At 33.2% G+C, this 16,697-nt stretch overlaps 1 protein-coding gene across 1 annotated transcript; it reads left to right on the top strand.

The window, feature by feature from the left end:
• Window positions 1–8,705: 8,705 nt before the first annotated feature.
• LOC133174727 (uncharacterized) lies at window positions 8,706–16,558 on the top strand. The gene is made up of 3 exons (XM_061309809.1): window positions 8,706–8,976; window positions 12,249–12,453; window positions 16,002–16,558. The coding sequence occupies exons 2-3, from the start codon at window positions 12,278–12,280 to the stop codon at window positions 16,489–16,491; spliced, it is 666 nt and encodes a 221-aa protein (XP_061165793.1). The 5' UTR covers window positions 8,706–8,976; window positions 12,249–12,277; the 3' UTR covers window positions 16,492–16,558.
• Window positions 16,559–16,697: the final 139 nt, after the last annotated feature.

Below are 16,697 nucleotides of genomic sequence, written 5' to 3'. Positions count from 1 at the left end.
GAATAGTTTAATGACTATTTCACCATGGGCAAATAGCACAAAACTATTCCACGGTAGGGGCTGTGTGGAAAAAATAGAATGTTTATTCGTCGTACTTTTATATAGAAAAAATTCACAGAGGTATAATAATTCATATTATCAAACACTGCAGAACTTTTTTCAGAACTTTTTTATTAAAATCTATTCAATAAACTGTTTTTCAGTAAATTGAATGACTTTTGATTATGAATTATTGACAGATATTATAAATTTTCAGGTGTCAAAGAAAACCAATTTAAAAATTCAATGTTAAAGAACTAACTATTGATCTCACTAATAAAAACCTTACCTTTTTGTCTTAGTGTATCAAAAATCATTACATATCTCCAATTTAATTATAAAGGAATAGTCATTTAAATGATATAATTCTTTATGATAAATGTATTTCAATAATTCTACCTCTGGAATTTCCAGGGGTCCGTGTTAATACCTTGTTCACATATTCGTTTTGTGTGAAGTTTTATGAGATTAAAAAATTGAATTAAATTAAAGGCTCATTTATCGGAGTTCTAATTTTAGATTGTCTTCTTATTATCAAAATGATTTCTTTGCCTTCTCTAGCTAACCCAATAGATTGTTAAAGGCAAATATTGGTTGATGGCAATTGATAAATCTTTTGTGAACACTTATTTATCTGTTTCCAAATAGTTTAAATTGGCCTTAGATATAACTTTTTTTTATTTATCGTTCATGAATTTTAAAAAAAACATATTTATAAAAAATAATAGTAAACATGTTGATGTTTTAAACTTTTGTAAAATTTGCTTATTTTAAAGTTTCTAAAAGTTCTTTTGAATTTGTTAGGATCCATATCTGATTTACATCAGTTCCAGAAAATGCTGTAAACATATGTTTGCAAGGAGTAAAGATAAGGGCTTGGAAGAGCATTTGCTGGACACAGCAATGTATCTTTGTTATTAGGATTTTTCTGAAGTTTAGGAATCCAGAACATTTAGGGTAGATCGGGCTCATCTTGGTTCACTGTTATGTTGAAAGTATTAAACACTGAAATGTGATTTTGAAGGATTTACTCAGTGGAAAGTGAACTATGAGTATATGTGTGTAAAAGATATTAAGATTTATTTTTCCTTAATGTCCTTTAAGTACAATATCACGATATTCAAAATTTGGGATTTTGCATGTATAAAGACACCACTCTTGCTTCCGAAACAAATTTGATTGGGATAATGTATGAAATGAAATATGAAGGCAGATATTGGTACAATTGTTTTAGGGCTGCAAAGAAAACAGCGCCCTTTTCGGTTGTTTGTAAATCTTGAATCTTACAAAGTTTATTTCAGAAATGCAGAAATAATTTGTCAATTGTGTGGAACGAGTTTGAAATTAAAAAAGAAAAGCACAAAAGCACACTCCAAATCAATTAATTCAAAACTAAGTATAGAATATGTACATTTGTATATAATTAATGTCCCAAAAGCTACCAGGCACGCAGCATCGTTTTTAAACGTGCGGGAAGGGGAAATGACTATTATGTACCTTAAAAGTCTTTGAAAAGCGAAAATAAAATAAAAGTTAAATATTATTCAGTAACGTTTGACTTTCGTTATTTATTTCAAATCAAACGTGTTACCCAGGAAGAAAAATGGTGGCAATAAATGTAAATTGTTTTTACCTTTTTAGTTTTCGATGTATTACGCTGGTAACATTGAGGTAAATGTGATAGTGCACACCTGGGAGAGGAAAAAAGATGTTTGGTTGAAAGATGCCCGAACTGCGTGGAAACAAAATTATCAGAAATTTATTTAAAAAAAAAATAATAATAATAAATAAAAAAATAAAATAAAAAAAAGATAATAAAAAAAAAAATACGAGAAGGAACAATTTCAGCTAACTTTTTACTACCTGTAACAGGAACTATATTGTCGACCCGGCATAGGGACTTCTAGAAGCTGCAAAGAGTTATTAAAAACACTTTCTCCCTCTGAAGATATTGATGACTGAACATGCGGAAAATGTACAAAAGTCTTAGAAAATTTGAGACAGGGATTGGACGGTTTAAAAGGACAGATTAGTTTATGGGCTTTTGGCATATGTTCATTATAGACTATATTTTTATTTTCAATTTGATCGTGAGACAGTGGAAGACGAATTAAGGGATCTCTATAAATTGTTATCTATCCACAAAAATATCTCTTCAAATACAACCTTTGGAAAATCATTAGCAACTCTTAAAGAAGCAACGTGGTTTAAATCGGAAAATTTTAGGTTTTTAAGATATTGTGAGACTGAGTATAATAAGAATGGAAGAATCCCTTTTATTGTTAATCATGTTTCAGATATTCTTCTGTGCCCCCATATCATAGTTAATTATAGAGGGGGAGTTGTCAGACCAGGAGGGTTTACTCTAAAAATCAACGACGATCTAGCGTACTGTATCGGAGAGTTTGTTTACTACAGCAGTGGCAAAATAAGTATTTGTTCTGAGGAGCATTCCGACTCTGAAACGTTCTCTTTCTTGTTTCTTAGAATAGATTAGAAATGCTTACATGTACAACTATGTGCAATTCAGTAAGCATGATATGTATAGCAGCATTATTTATGATTATTATGATTGTACGAGACCGGAGAACTATACCAGGAATAAATCTGATGAATGTCCTGTTCTCTCTCTTCTTCATGCAGTTGTCGTACACCATTTCCCACACATTGCATACATTAAAGCTCTTTGTTTAAGTTTTGGGATTCTCCTTCATTACTTCTGGTTAACCCTGAAAACCTATCTCAAACGCCTGATGACTTTTATAGAAGAAACAAAGCTTAGAAATATAATAAGTCCCTGGGAAGATGTGAGGAGAGTTGTCAAGAAAGAAAAGGTAGATATGGGTAGAAACCCATCGATAATCTGTAAAACCAGTAGTAGTAAACAATTTTATTATGGGGAAAATTTAAGATGTTTTTCTTCTGGAGACCGCCTCCTCTCTGAAAATGAAATAGCAATGGCAGATGTCAAAAAGAAAACCATGTTAGTGAGACAGGTAAAATGAACGTCACAACGTCTGGAATCGTGTTCTCCACAAAACAAAATCTAGAACCATACCCAGTCCCACCGCTGAAGATGTAGCTCGTTCCAATGTTTCCTAAGACCAAACACATAGGGAGTATTATTTGTTTGTTTGTTTGTTGTTTAATGTCCCTTTCATGAATTTTTCACTCATTTTGAGACGACACCACTTGTCGGTGGAGGGCAGCAAATTTAGACCTGTACTAGGCACTTACAGCCTTTGAGCAATCAAGGATCTTTTTTGTGCCAGCACATACTTCCACTTGGGACCTCGGTTTATACGATCTCATTCGAAGGACCTGTCTCCACGTCCCACATCATGCAGAAGACTAGAGAGAGAAAGAATTGTTTATAATGTATATCTACCGGTTATAATTAAGTTGCGTCCAAGTGCCTGCTTTCTTTTAAGTCAATGATTTAAACATTGTCCATACATGTAACTTTTTAGACATATAGCAAAGTGTCTGACAATTTGAGTAAGAAGAATTTCGTAATGTTTTAGAAACTATCAAGTACATTTTCATGAAAACCGGAAGAACAAGAATTAATCAATTATCTAGTGTCTATGGCAAACAAAAGTTGAGACGCAAGCAGTTTTACTCTAAACTGCAAGGTATGGAGTCAATAAAAAATTATTCATATCTCAAAATCAACGTGCACTTGATTCCTGTGTTTTATACATGTATCATCTTTGATTTTTTGGATGCTCTCCTTTATCAGAGAAAAATATTTTCCAAAAAAGAAACATTAAATCTGTTCGAACAAATATGTAATTTGCTAAATCATACAATATCCGGTTCGTCCGAACAATTCCGAACAAAAACAATTTAATCTACTTTCTTCTAGCCTAAGAGTATACATAATTCATCAAAGAGAGAATGTATTTATCCACAAAAATATTTTGTTCGTCTGAATGAAGAACTAACTTGTTAGAACTTTTATCTTCTTGTCAGAACAAATGTCTAATTTATCCGGACAATTGTAATTCTTTTCTGGGTTTTAACAGCACCTTACAATTGCATAATATTCCGTATTTAGAAAAGATATTGCCTTCACGGATTTAATTGTAAAATTTTGTTATCAAGATTCTAAAATTACAAAAATTTTAGAAGTGATTAGTTGATTGAGGCGTTGAAAGCCCTGTAACATCAACATATTTGTCATTATCTTGTCTCTGTTTTTAATGTTGATTGTACGAGTTTCACACCATGCTTTAGCGTACCGAATAAGTTGGGAGACATAAACACAATATGCAGGCGATTTTGGAATATTACTGCATAAATACATGAAGAAGTTTGCGATGGAAAAGCCGATTCTGAAGTCGTCCAGTTTATTAGTTTACCATAAACATCTTTTATATATAAATATCGAAATATGAAATATATTATAAACAGATTATGACTATTGCAAGCAATAAGCATACACAAAGTTCCAAACATAATGATCACGTGATGGCAGTTTTTCTACCTCCCTGAAGAAAAAAAACAAACACTCAAACTGTACACGTTGTGTGAAAAAGTTTGTCCAGCAATGGAAACAATTTTAAAAAACTTAAATGTGTAAATGCATTTGTGAAGTTTCATAAAGATTGTTGAAACCAACCGTGTGAACATTCCTTTACAAAATTATCTATTTTGTTTCCATGGCAACGATGGTCAGTTTGAAAAATCGAAATATTTAATGAACATTCAGAGCTGCTGATCGTCATTTCTGAAAAGTTTCATTAAGTCTGTCCAAGTCATCTCCAAAAAAATGCTCGGACAAAATGATAGGTTTAGAGATAAAAAAATATAGCGTCCTGACATACGTTCTTGACGACATAATAACCAATAATCACTGTGAAGTATCTATTGTGCAATTTTAATTGGGCGCTGAGATTACAATTTTGTATCACTGTTGGGATGAGGGTCATTTTTCAACTTTTTACAAAAAAGACTTTCAAAAAAGAATGATTTAATACTTAACGTAGGTCGCGGGTTTGCTGACGTCGTTAAAACTGAGTACGCAATTTATATGATTTGGGTGACTTTCTTGTGCATATTTGATTATGACGTCACATAGTCGATACAATACTTAGATAAAACTTTTGTTGGAATTGATAACTTAGTGAAGAAGGCTTATTACGATTCGAATGATCGACACTGGAAATATTAAAAAAAGTTAGCAATCGCATCTTCTCGGGCCTTTCCTGCAAGCTTGGAAAAACAAGTGGTTGTTTTTCCGGCTTGTCGGAAAGGCCCGAGAAATTGCGATTGATTTGTTTTCACTTGGTATCACGAAAAGATATGGACACAAGATTCAACTGACCTTTTTTCCTTTGATCGTATTTGAATTATCAGTTTGTTTTATTAAGAAAGAAGCCATTATTATTATTTTTTTTTTTTAAAAATCGCAAATACACCTGTTTCATCAAGGACAGATTATTTATTTCCCAAAAAACCAAAGACAGATTATTTATTTCTTCTTCACTAAAAAAAGTCTGACAAGCAAAAAAAAAAAAACAAACAAACAAACCAGAGAGAGAGAGAGAGAGAGAGAGAGAGAGAGAGAGAGAGAGAGAGAGAGAGAAACATCAGAGTTGAAAACTCCTAGGGGGGGGGGGGTGCTAGAACTAGTCTTGGACAGATTATTTATTTTCTTGCCAAGTCGAGGACAGATTATTTATTTTCAAAATTTTCGAGGACAGATTATTTATTTCCAAAGTCTGCAAGCCCCCCCCCCCCCCCAATGAAATGATCGTCCCCTAAGCAACAGTTTGCAATGTTTTTAACTACATATCTTATTCGCTACTTTGCTTTCCATGTCCAACAAGTAGAATTAATGTTTTTTTAAAAAAAAACTGGCTGTTGATTACGTCAGATAAAATTAATTTTTAAATCCTCGTCCCATTTACCCCTCTGAAAATGTGGTATGTAAAAATAAATAATATTTTGTTTAAATATATACTGAAAATATATATATTTAGCCGGTACGATATTTGGCAGAAATTCGTAGATTTGAGCGCCTTGCTGAATGGTCCAAATAAAAACATTTTATATACTTGAATTAAAGGATACCGTAAAATACCAAAGAGAAAACAATTTCGCCTGCACCATTTAAGATTTATTGATATTTTTTGAAACAAAATCTTGCCTCAAAACGAGCCGAAAACGACGTTTTTCTTATATAATTCAATAGAATATCGTCGAAAATGTACAACGACAACAATGGCATGCATGTTTGGGATTTGATTACACAAAAACGATGCAGACAAATTTTATAAAAATTTCAGAGAATATAAAACGAAGGTAGACGATTCATATATCTAATTTTCATGGTATGTTTTCGGACACTTTTAAATGGCCTTCAAACCCGCGACCTACGTTAAGTATTGCTGTATTTAATGTTAACAAGTTTTCTTGTCCTCTTGAATGTTAAAAAAATATAATCATGCTTAGGCCGTCTTTAAAAAAATGTTTGGTTGCCCTCTCCGCGTCCCGACCGACTGCCTAAAAATGGACCGACTCAAAACTTTTTTAAACCTCCAGGAAGCAATTATTGTTTTATGCATTTCAGAAAACGGATTTTGAAAATTCAGCCTTGATTTTGAAATTTTCTTTGAAAGAAAATTTCTCACCTACCTACCGACTCATTTTTTTCATCATGAGTCGGGAGAGGGCAAGCAAACGTTATTTTAAAGTTGGTTTTACTTGTATCTAAGTTATGCCCCCCCCCCCCCCCCCAGTGGTATCATGATTGGCAAATAAATTTATTCTAGTCTGTATTTACTCTCACACACATATATGCATACTTTTATATAATTTCATCATGCTACAGTTCAAATGCCTGCAATTTAACCTGTAACGGGAAACTTGGTGTGTTTCCATATTATCCCTGAGTTCTGCGGTTTACAGTGACAAAAACAATAATAACGTTTTACAGGTTTAATAAGTTAACAATCAGATAACAAATATATAAATAACAAGTGAAATTTAGGGGTTGGTGGAAGATTATTACCTATATCAATAACGATAGATTTGATTCACGTCCAACGACTTCTGGTGTCTAGCTGGGACTGCGACAGGCGTATCACGGTGGTCAGGCCGGTGTCGCAGATGTCGCTAAGAACGGCCTGACTCACGCGCTTCGCCAGCAACGTTCCCGACTGAATACTATATGTAACGCAATACAGTTTACTATAGTAATAATTATATACAAGTATATAATATAATAATTTAATTTCGTTTGTATACTAACCTCTGATTGGTTAATATCCAAAAAGGAACACAAATTATTTCTGTATAACCTGGTTTGGTATGGGGACACACCCCCCTGACAACCAGCTGAATCACCTGTATCCATACAATCCTCTCATTTCCAGTCCTCGGGATTCATGGAAAATTCCAGATTTAATAAATGTACCTTTAATTTCAAACAATAATTCGATCTTACCACATGTAACCAAACAACATGGCTGCTATGCCTATGTATCAGTTTTTACCTCCCCTCGATTCCCATCACTTCCGTTACTTCCGTTACTATGGTTGTATTATTGAGCGGCAAATTTGAACTAATAAAAAGTAACGAAATTTTAAACCCATAGTTATTTAATGATTTTAAAATTAAATTATAAGGAATGACTCTAATTCTTGGCCAAATTATTCGAGTATAACCTGGTTTGGGTCAGTTTACGCTGTTTTATAATCCGCTTCGCGGATTATAAAGCGTAAACTGACCCAAACCAGGTTATACTCGAATAATTTGGCCAAGAATTAGAGTCATTCCTAAAATAAATAAGCAAAAATAAATCTTCCACCATTACAAACCTATGGCGATGCCTTTTGTAAGAATCTACCAAGAAAGTTTAATATATCTAATTCTTCAAAATTTTAAAATACCCAGAATAATTTTGTTTTATTTCATGCAAATTCTTTAAACGTTTAACTTTTATTATATGAGATTAAGTTATAAATACCAGGTAGTCCCTCACTTTCCTTTATTAATTTGCTACATTGAATAAGAAAATCCTCTCTATCTTCATATGTATTTTTTATGCCATTTTTTAAAAGTATGTTATTAATGTCTGTCCAATAATAAATAATAAAATAAATAAATGACAAGTTTGTCATCTTTTTGTGGGTCATTTGAGTACTGCCAATCCATTATTATTATTTTTCTAAATTTTTTTTTCAATTTGAGATTGTTTTAATGGAGTAATATAACAAATTTACTTTTAGTATACGTGTCATAATATTTTGAATATCAAGAATTTTTAATAATTTTTTCTATGGAGGAATACTAAATTGTTTTGGAGGCAAGATGAAGAACTTTCCTTACTACATATGAATGCATCTTTTAATAAAGGAAAATATGTTGTTAAATTTTCTAATTTGTTTTGTATTAAATCTTATATCAATGCCCAATGCCTCTTATAAATAGTGATATATTCAATTTGATAATTCTACTCTTTTAAGTAAAGTATTTTTTAAAACAAAATTTTAGGACAGGAACCAAGTGAAGACTTTAGATCATGGCAATCAAGTTCAACCTGCTCAGTGAACTGGTTACTGATTAATAAATCATATTAAAATAGACGTGCTCAAATTCATTTATGTACTTTCAATATCAAGTGTTGGCTAAGAGATCGGGATCGGGCTTCATCAAGTCGTGTTGTGTTAGGACGTCCGAATGAAGAAATCATTTTTGTAATTTATAAAAACTACAGAAAACCCAATGCCACTCACGGATGATATATGATAAACAACCAATTGTTTCGTACAAAATTGCTTAAACTATCTGTTAAGATGATGCTTGTTTCTTAAAAGTTGATGAATTCACGTGGGTTATGCAAATTTCGAATTTTCTCTGCTTTCAACACATTAATCTGTAACAAGAGCATCTTTACGGAGGCATTAGGCTTTTGTTGCCTAATCCAGGTGATGTATATTTATAGTTAGTTATTCATCATTAGATCTATCATAAGGACTCGGTTAAGTATATTAATATAAATACATGTATAACAGTATAAACAAACATCAAACCTGCCTGTGCAACTGATGTTTCAGCAACTTTCTGTCATATGTGACCAGAATGAGTTCTTTTGACAAGTTTTCTCTTTTATACAGCAGCATGAAAACACTTTATATTAAACATGTGATAGCAAACATAAATTTATTTTCCATTATGGCCATATAAATTTAAAATTTAGATTCTCATCCTAATTTGCTGAAAAATTGGGGCGGGTGGGCGGATTTTATTTTTTATTTTTTATAAATAAAAGTATCAACAACACATTCGTACACTTAATTTTTACATTATGTTAATGCCAATATGAATAGATTTTATTGTTTTCATATTCTTTTAAATATCTACAGAAGATTCTTGTTATAGAAAATTAAAATATTTATAGTTTTATTAACAAATAATCAAGTACACAGATACGGTACACGCCAAACAAAATAAGGTGCTGATCCTAATAAATTGCATATGCATGTTTTCTCATCGGCCTTTCCCCAAATACCTTATAGTTTTACCAACAACTCCTTCTGTTCTGTGTGATATACAGATATCACAGATTTCCACTGTCCTCATACATTCAATCGTTCTTGAGACTTGACATGTTCAACATTAAATATATCATATTTGCAAAACAGGATTGTTTAAATCTGTAAAATATTCTACTGAAAAGCCTAGGCCTGAACAGTTTTAAGATTTAACATTTCCTTAGCACTGTTATTCTCTAAAGTCTTTGGACGACTTTTTTTTTTTTAATTGCAAAATCACATACATCTGGAGATGGTTATTTAAAACTTGACCATGTGTCATTTTCTTCGTCTGTTTTTACTTGGTTAAAATCTCTTTAAAAACTTGCCCATGCCAGTGATGGTATCTAGATGTGTTTATATGTTATTTTTGTTTTTCTGCCTTCTCATTACTGACAAATTATCTTTTCCTTACATATTTAAACTGCTTTCATTGCCGATATTTCTCCCTTCTTCACATAGTTTTTTTGCTATAAATAGCGCCACGCGACTTTTAATACAGACGGGAGATAACTCTTAAATTTTGACCCAGATTCTTGCTGAATAAAAATACATGAAAATAATACGTTTAGCACCGAAAAAGCAAAATAAAAAACAACGGGGCGGGGCACTTTGAGAGGGGCGGGCGGGGATGAGAATCTAAAGATTAATTTTACCTGGCCTATTTATTAATTTAATTGGTATAAAAAAAATGCATTGAATGACTTTCCCCAGGGACTATCCAGATAGTTTTCAGTAGGCCCCAATTAGCAAGAGTTATTTCCCGTTGGCCGCCATATTGGAGGTCAACATGCTCATATTCCTTCATTATTCAACCAACTTTAACTTTTTATACTGGCCATTACAGTGGCATTGTGGGGTAGAAAGCATTGTTTTTCTGAAAAATATACATTTGTTAAAGCATCATTATTTCATTATTTTTATTCTATGAAGACTTTCCCCCAAATATTTCTGCTACATCCTCTTAGATTTGGTAAGACAAAGAGGAAAAATTACCTGGTTGACCACCAAGATGGCGGCCAAGGGTATAACTCGGAGAAAAAATACGTCATATGAAAACTATCTATATAGGTCCCTGCTTTCCCTGCAATATTTTTGGCATTCCCATATCAGTTCCTGCAATTTTCCTAGAATAAGTCAGTCTAAATAAATGGAACTATTCCAGGAAAACTTATGTCAAAAAGAACCTGAAGTCTATAATAATAAGTAGACCTATACATTCCTTTTAATTTTTATCTGAGAAGCATCATGCAACATTTACATCTGTATTAATTGATCAACTGATGTTTGTGACCAGTTTTTACAATTCCCACTATGTGTCATTTAATACAGGTTTTTCTATATAGTTTGTTAGTGAGAAAGTCATGTTAGATTACAAGTACAGGCAACTCTTGATGGCTCGAACTTCGATCTCTCGAAGTTCTTGATCGCTCGAAGTGAGTCTCCGGTTCCAAATTTTTCCACTATATAACTAAGCAAATTTACTCTTGATTTCTCGAACTCTTGATCTCTCGAAACCCTTGATCCCTCGAAGTCAAAATGCAGTCCCGCTATGCATATTCTATTAGAATTTACCCTCGATACCTCGAAGTGGCTTTGTGTATACAAGATTATATAATTAGCACCTTTACCTGGACATTTAAATGGCCCCAGGTAGAAGACGCGGGTCTCGAGGAACGTTATGTTTGTTCAGGTGACACTTATGCTGCAAGGTGATAATTGATTTATAATTTATCATATTTTGCCTATATGCTATTGAAATAATTACCATCGACTGTCTTGCGATAATTTAGATACGAAGTGTCATTGAAAAGTAGTGATTGATTAAAAGACAAAACACTAATTTAATTTTTATTTCGAGTCAGTGTCAAAGGTAAACGAAATATGAAAAAAGCAGAAACAGCCTCAGTGTCAATATGACGACTATTATTGGACAAATACTTACAGAGCTGCGTTCAATGATCATTTTTGGAATAGTCAAAGCTATGTACGACGCTGTAAAATGCTGTTTTCATGTAACGAATGCATAGTATGATGTCCGTTTTACGAAGAATAAATAAATATACATGAAATGATTATATACATTTTCTGCTTTACTCAGTTTAATGAAATATTCATCTGAATTACGAAAAATATGGTTGTTTTATAAAAACCACGTGTAAGAGGTTAGCACTGCATGAAAATCATTACATCCGGTAAGACTAATTTTAAAACCTGTCAACAAACCCGGAAAATTCCGGACTCTTGAAAACTCGAACTCTTGATCTCTCGAAGTTTTTCCTCGGTCCCGTGGACTTCGAGGTATCGAGAGTTACCTGTACTTTTGTGCACTTTTATTGGTGTTTGTCTGCATACAATGGATAATTAGTCTGTAGATCATGTAGATGCATGGCACCAAAAATTTCACTCACTTGGCATTAAGCCTATAGGCAGATAGGGGAAAAGTATTTTTTCAAGAACTTTAATTTATTAAAACTTAATAATTCTGAATACATTCCATCTGTCTCGTTAGCATAATTAATAAAAAAGAAACTTTTGTAACTACATTGGAGATGTACTATTACATTGTGTATCATAAATAATTATAGCCTAACAGTTTTACATAACACTGTATTTATGCCTATAAAATTATACATGTTTAACTTATGATATTTAATATATCACAGTGACTGCCAAGGTTTTGTCACAAAGAATCATGAATGAGGAGGAGAAATTCAAAGAGGATGTCCCAACATCAGGGAGACGCCGAGGGGGAATTCATCGCTGGAAAGCTGGCACGAGGCTCCCAGAGGGAGCAGTTATTATGAGACCAGATCAAATTAAAAGGATAATTCAGAGGGAGATATCGGCATATCCTAGCTTACGAGAGACGTAAGTTCTAAGTACTCAGCACATTACATGTGTTTTAATGTTGGGGGGGGGGGATGGGAAGAAAAGTATCAGCTTATCCTAGATGCTGGACCAGGGTTGGTCGGGAAATACCAGTGGTAAATATCGGTATTTCCCGTCCTGGTAAATACTACAAAATTTCTTTAACTGGGAAATACTGGGAAATACAAAATTAGTTTTTTATTTCTGTAATTTATTCAATTTTATACAAAATTTAGAAATTAAATAAACATTAAAACAGAAGATAAATAAAACTGAACATGTTTCAAACTCCTATAAAACAAATTCAGAGGGTTTCACTACTCCAGGACAGTCCAGGTCCCCTACCAATAAGCATTCTTAAGCAGAAAATGTTTTCCTAACCAGGGTTCAATACTAACTTTTTAAGGCTTTAGTCCAGCTGGACTAGTGCTTCATTACTTTTACTAGTCCGCATGCGATTTTATAAGTCCGTCAAAAAAAAAAAAGAAACATCAATGTTTTTTAACATTAATTTAACATGACAATGAATATACATATTATTTTTTGAAATAAACAAAGTATTTACGTGAAATATATTATTCCACAGATTCACTGAAATCTCACAATCAGCAAGTACAATCGTATTCCCAATCTGGTTTTTTTTTTTTCTTGACTTTACATTGCATCCAAAATGTCCAACATCTTTCTTAAAAGTGTCATACTAAATCATGATCGCTAAAACCTTATACTTCATATCGATCAGTCGAAAAATTAAGCGCTGAATTGACCCAGCATTGCATAACTACCCGCCAAAAGCTAGAAATCTAAAAATACATGCAGGGTTTTCCAGTAAAAGTTGTCGAGAATCGGACATCGGTAATTTATTCATACTGTTTTCCAGAAATTTTTATTTGTCCATTCGGACTAATTAGCCACATATTTTATTAGTCCGAATGAAAATGTATTAGTCTGAGACTAACGTACTAACATTAGTGTCGAACCCTGCTAACTGTATTTTAAGAACAAAAGTGAAGTTTTCTAATTCAAGTTTTTTTTTTCAATTTTGTAAAATTATTAAGTTTATTAATTATAAATCCAAATATAAAATAATCTTGTTTTAATCCTTCTTTAAACACTGTACCTATTACAATCGATTCAGGTTGTTTTAACAAATTGCTCTGGACAGTTTGTCCTCCTAGCTGTTTTGAGAGATAATTACCTTCAGTAGACCTGGAAGGCTTCTTTTTTACCTTTAGGTTTGATATTTACACCTCATTCTACATTTAACAATTTTCTTCAATCCTTTGTTAGTCGCATAAAAAAATTCAAATGGGATCTTTGGGTTCATTTCATGGACCTTTATAAACTTCATCTGACTCATGAAACAAATGACACTCATGACTGGTATTTGAACATATTGAATAAACTGTAATGTAATTATTGAAAATGAATTAAAATAAAATTAATCAGGGATAGTGATACCTGGTAGATATCTTAGCCTTAGTATAAGGTAAATTACATGATTTAGATTATGAAATATGTAGCTATATATGTAGCTATTTCTTTTTTCCCAGTATTTTCCGGGAAATACCAGTAATTCCCGGGAATTACCAGTATTTCCCACTGCCCTGGGAAATATGAGTATTTCCCTGTTTTTTGCCAACCCTGTGCTGGACACTTTTATGTACTATTAATTACCAGTATTTCCCACTGACCTGGGAAATATGAGTATTTCCCTGTTTTTTGCCAACCCTGTGCTGGACACTATTATGTACTAAGTCAGGGGTTTTCCTAGCGTGTTTTTGGGTCCAGTTACCGGACCCATTCCCAATCCAAAAATCAGCCATATTTTCCCAATTTTAAATCTTTTTTTCCTAATTAAGTGTCCTTGAAAAAAATTAAGAGAGTTGCACAAAGAAATGAGAAAAGTTTCCCTGCAATACATCGGAAAATCTCGATAGGTGTCAGCATGAATAATATATATATATATATTTATAACTGTCTTTATATCTGTCAATAGTGTTAATTTATTGTAAAACAGACATCAGTCTTTTGCTACCTTCATTTTCAGATATTGAGGAAAATAATGAAATTAGTCCTTTTTATAATTTTCCCAATCTGAACATATTTCGCATCAATTTTCCCAATTCTACGGACCCTGGACCCAGTTTATAAATAGTAGGAATACCCCTGTAAGTACTCAACACGTTATGTGTGTGTGTGATGTTGGGGTGGGGGGGTGGGGGTGATATATGCCTAACCTAGCTTGTGCTCTGCAGTCATAACACATTATGCCTGTAGAGGGAGGGAGAGATATCAGCTTATCCCAGCCTACAAGATACTTAAGTACTCATAAGTACCCAGCCTACAAGATACTTAAGTACTCACAAGTACACAGCCTACAAGATACTTAAGTACTCATAAGTACCCAGCCTACAAGATACTTAAGTACTCATAAGTACCCAACCTACAAGATACTTAAGTACTCACAAGTACTCAGTTTACAGGACACTTAAGTACTCATAAGTACCCAGCCTACAAGATATTTAAGTACTCACAAGTACCCAGCCTACAAGATACTTAAGTACTCACAAGTACCCAGCCTACAAGATACTTGAGTACTCATAAGTACTCAGCCTACAGGATACTGAAGTACTCATAAGTACCCAGCCTACAAGATACTTAAGTACTCACAAGTACCCAGCCTACAAGATACTTGAGTACTCACAAGTACCCAGCCTTCAAGATACTTAAATACTCATGAGTATCCAGCCTACAATAAAAAATAAATACTTGTAAGTACCCAGCCTACAAGATACTTATTAATAAGTACTCATAAGTACCCAGCCTACAAGATACTTAAGTACTCATAAGTTCCCAGCACCCAGGGTTTTAATAGGTCTTGATATCAAGGGTCTGGGCCTAGCCTAGCCTACTTTCTTATTGGGAAAAGTAACAATATTTAAGGCAACACCAATTTAATTTCTTGTTCGTCGGATATTTGATGAGAAAAAGTACGAGCGGGCAAGCGGTTAAATAATAATATTATTACTATTTTGCAGGCAAAATTTCGTGGGCGGAGAGTGAAAAAAATTGAGCAGACAATTACATTTTTTCTGATTTGCAGAGTAAACAGATTTAAAATACGTAAGATAGAGCAGAAATCGAATAGAAAATAGCACAGAATTTTTATGGTGCAGGAAATTGAAATTAATATTATTCATATAGTTTTGTTTAAATACATGAGCGTGGGTCCGACGAACAAAAAAATATTATTGGTGTGGCCTTATTGAAATTTGGAAAAATGTTTCTTACAAAGAAATAGGGAAAAAGGCAAACTGGACAAATTTTTTGGAATAGGTACACTCCCAAGTAACTTAATCATTCCCTATTAACCAAACTTGCAAAGCAACTAGGGAAGTACACTACCTGAACGTTGGTTAATTTTGAGTCTTGCTTTACTTACAAGTAATATTCATTGAGGTGTAATCCTTGAATACTTATGCTTGATCTAAATAACTGGAATAGATTTATTGTTACAGGAATTTTTACATGTATTTCTTTTACAGTTTCCTGTTGCGTCATGAGCCACACATTGCCAATGGAGCTTCTGCTATCACGTCTTCTTACCTCGCTAGCGGAATTTATCATGCATTCACCTCAAGCAGGAAGATGCCCCCAGGATTTTTGTTTCTAAGCTTATTTACTTCTTGTATCCCTACTTTTGTTCTACAGAATGTAGCAGTTAAGGACCAAATTCTCACTGGCTCCGGCTCCAGAATGCTCACACAAACAGCCAGCAGCATTGGCATACAGACATTTTTCGGTGTAATCTATCCGTGTCTCATGGTCAGTTATAAAGTGTTTACCTCAGAGTTTAACTCTTATGCACAGAAAGGAAATATAAGCTGGTTCCCTAAGACTTTACTGGAAAATAAGAAGCTTGTGATCATGTTTTGTGGCTGTTTGGCTGGACAGGCTCTGTTAGGAGCAACACTGCCGTATTTCACCAGACAGCAGTACAACTCTTTTGTGACTAAAGTGTTTGGCAGCAGCTGATACACTCCAGCAGTAGGATTAGGCACTTGTATTATATGTCATTTTCAGTTTGGAATGAAAAATAAATTCAGACCATTAAAATTTATTTCATCTTTTTGCCATAAAACAGTATAGCTATAGACTCGTAGACAATTTACTGTTCTGAAAGAAGTTTCAATTTGTGATATCAGTTAAAAGAGAGTATGCATATATCATAGTGTTTACAA

Source organism: Saccostrea echinata, unplaced genomic scaffold (assembly GCF_033153115.1).
Source record: "Saccostrea echinata isolate AGI-Se365-2 ecotype Australia unplaced genomic scaffold, CSIRO_AGI_Sech_v1 ptg000059l, whole genome shotgun sequence".
In the NCBI taxonomy this organism is placed as follows: Eukaryota; Metazoa; Mollusca; class Bivalvia; order Ostreida; family Ostreidae; genus Saccostrea; species Saccostrea echinata.
This window is presented reverse-complemented; position numbering and strand designations above follow the sequence as displayed.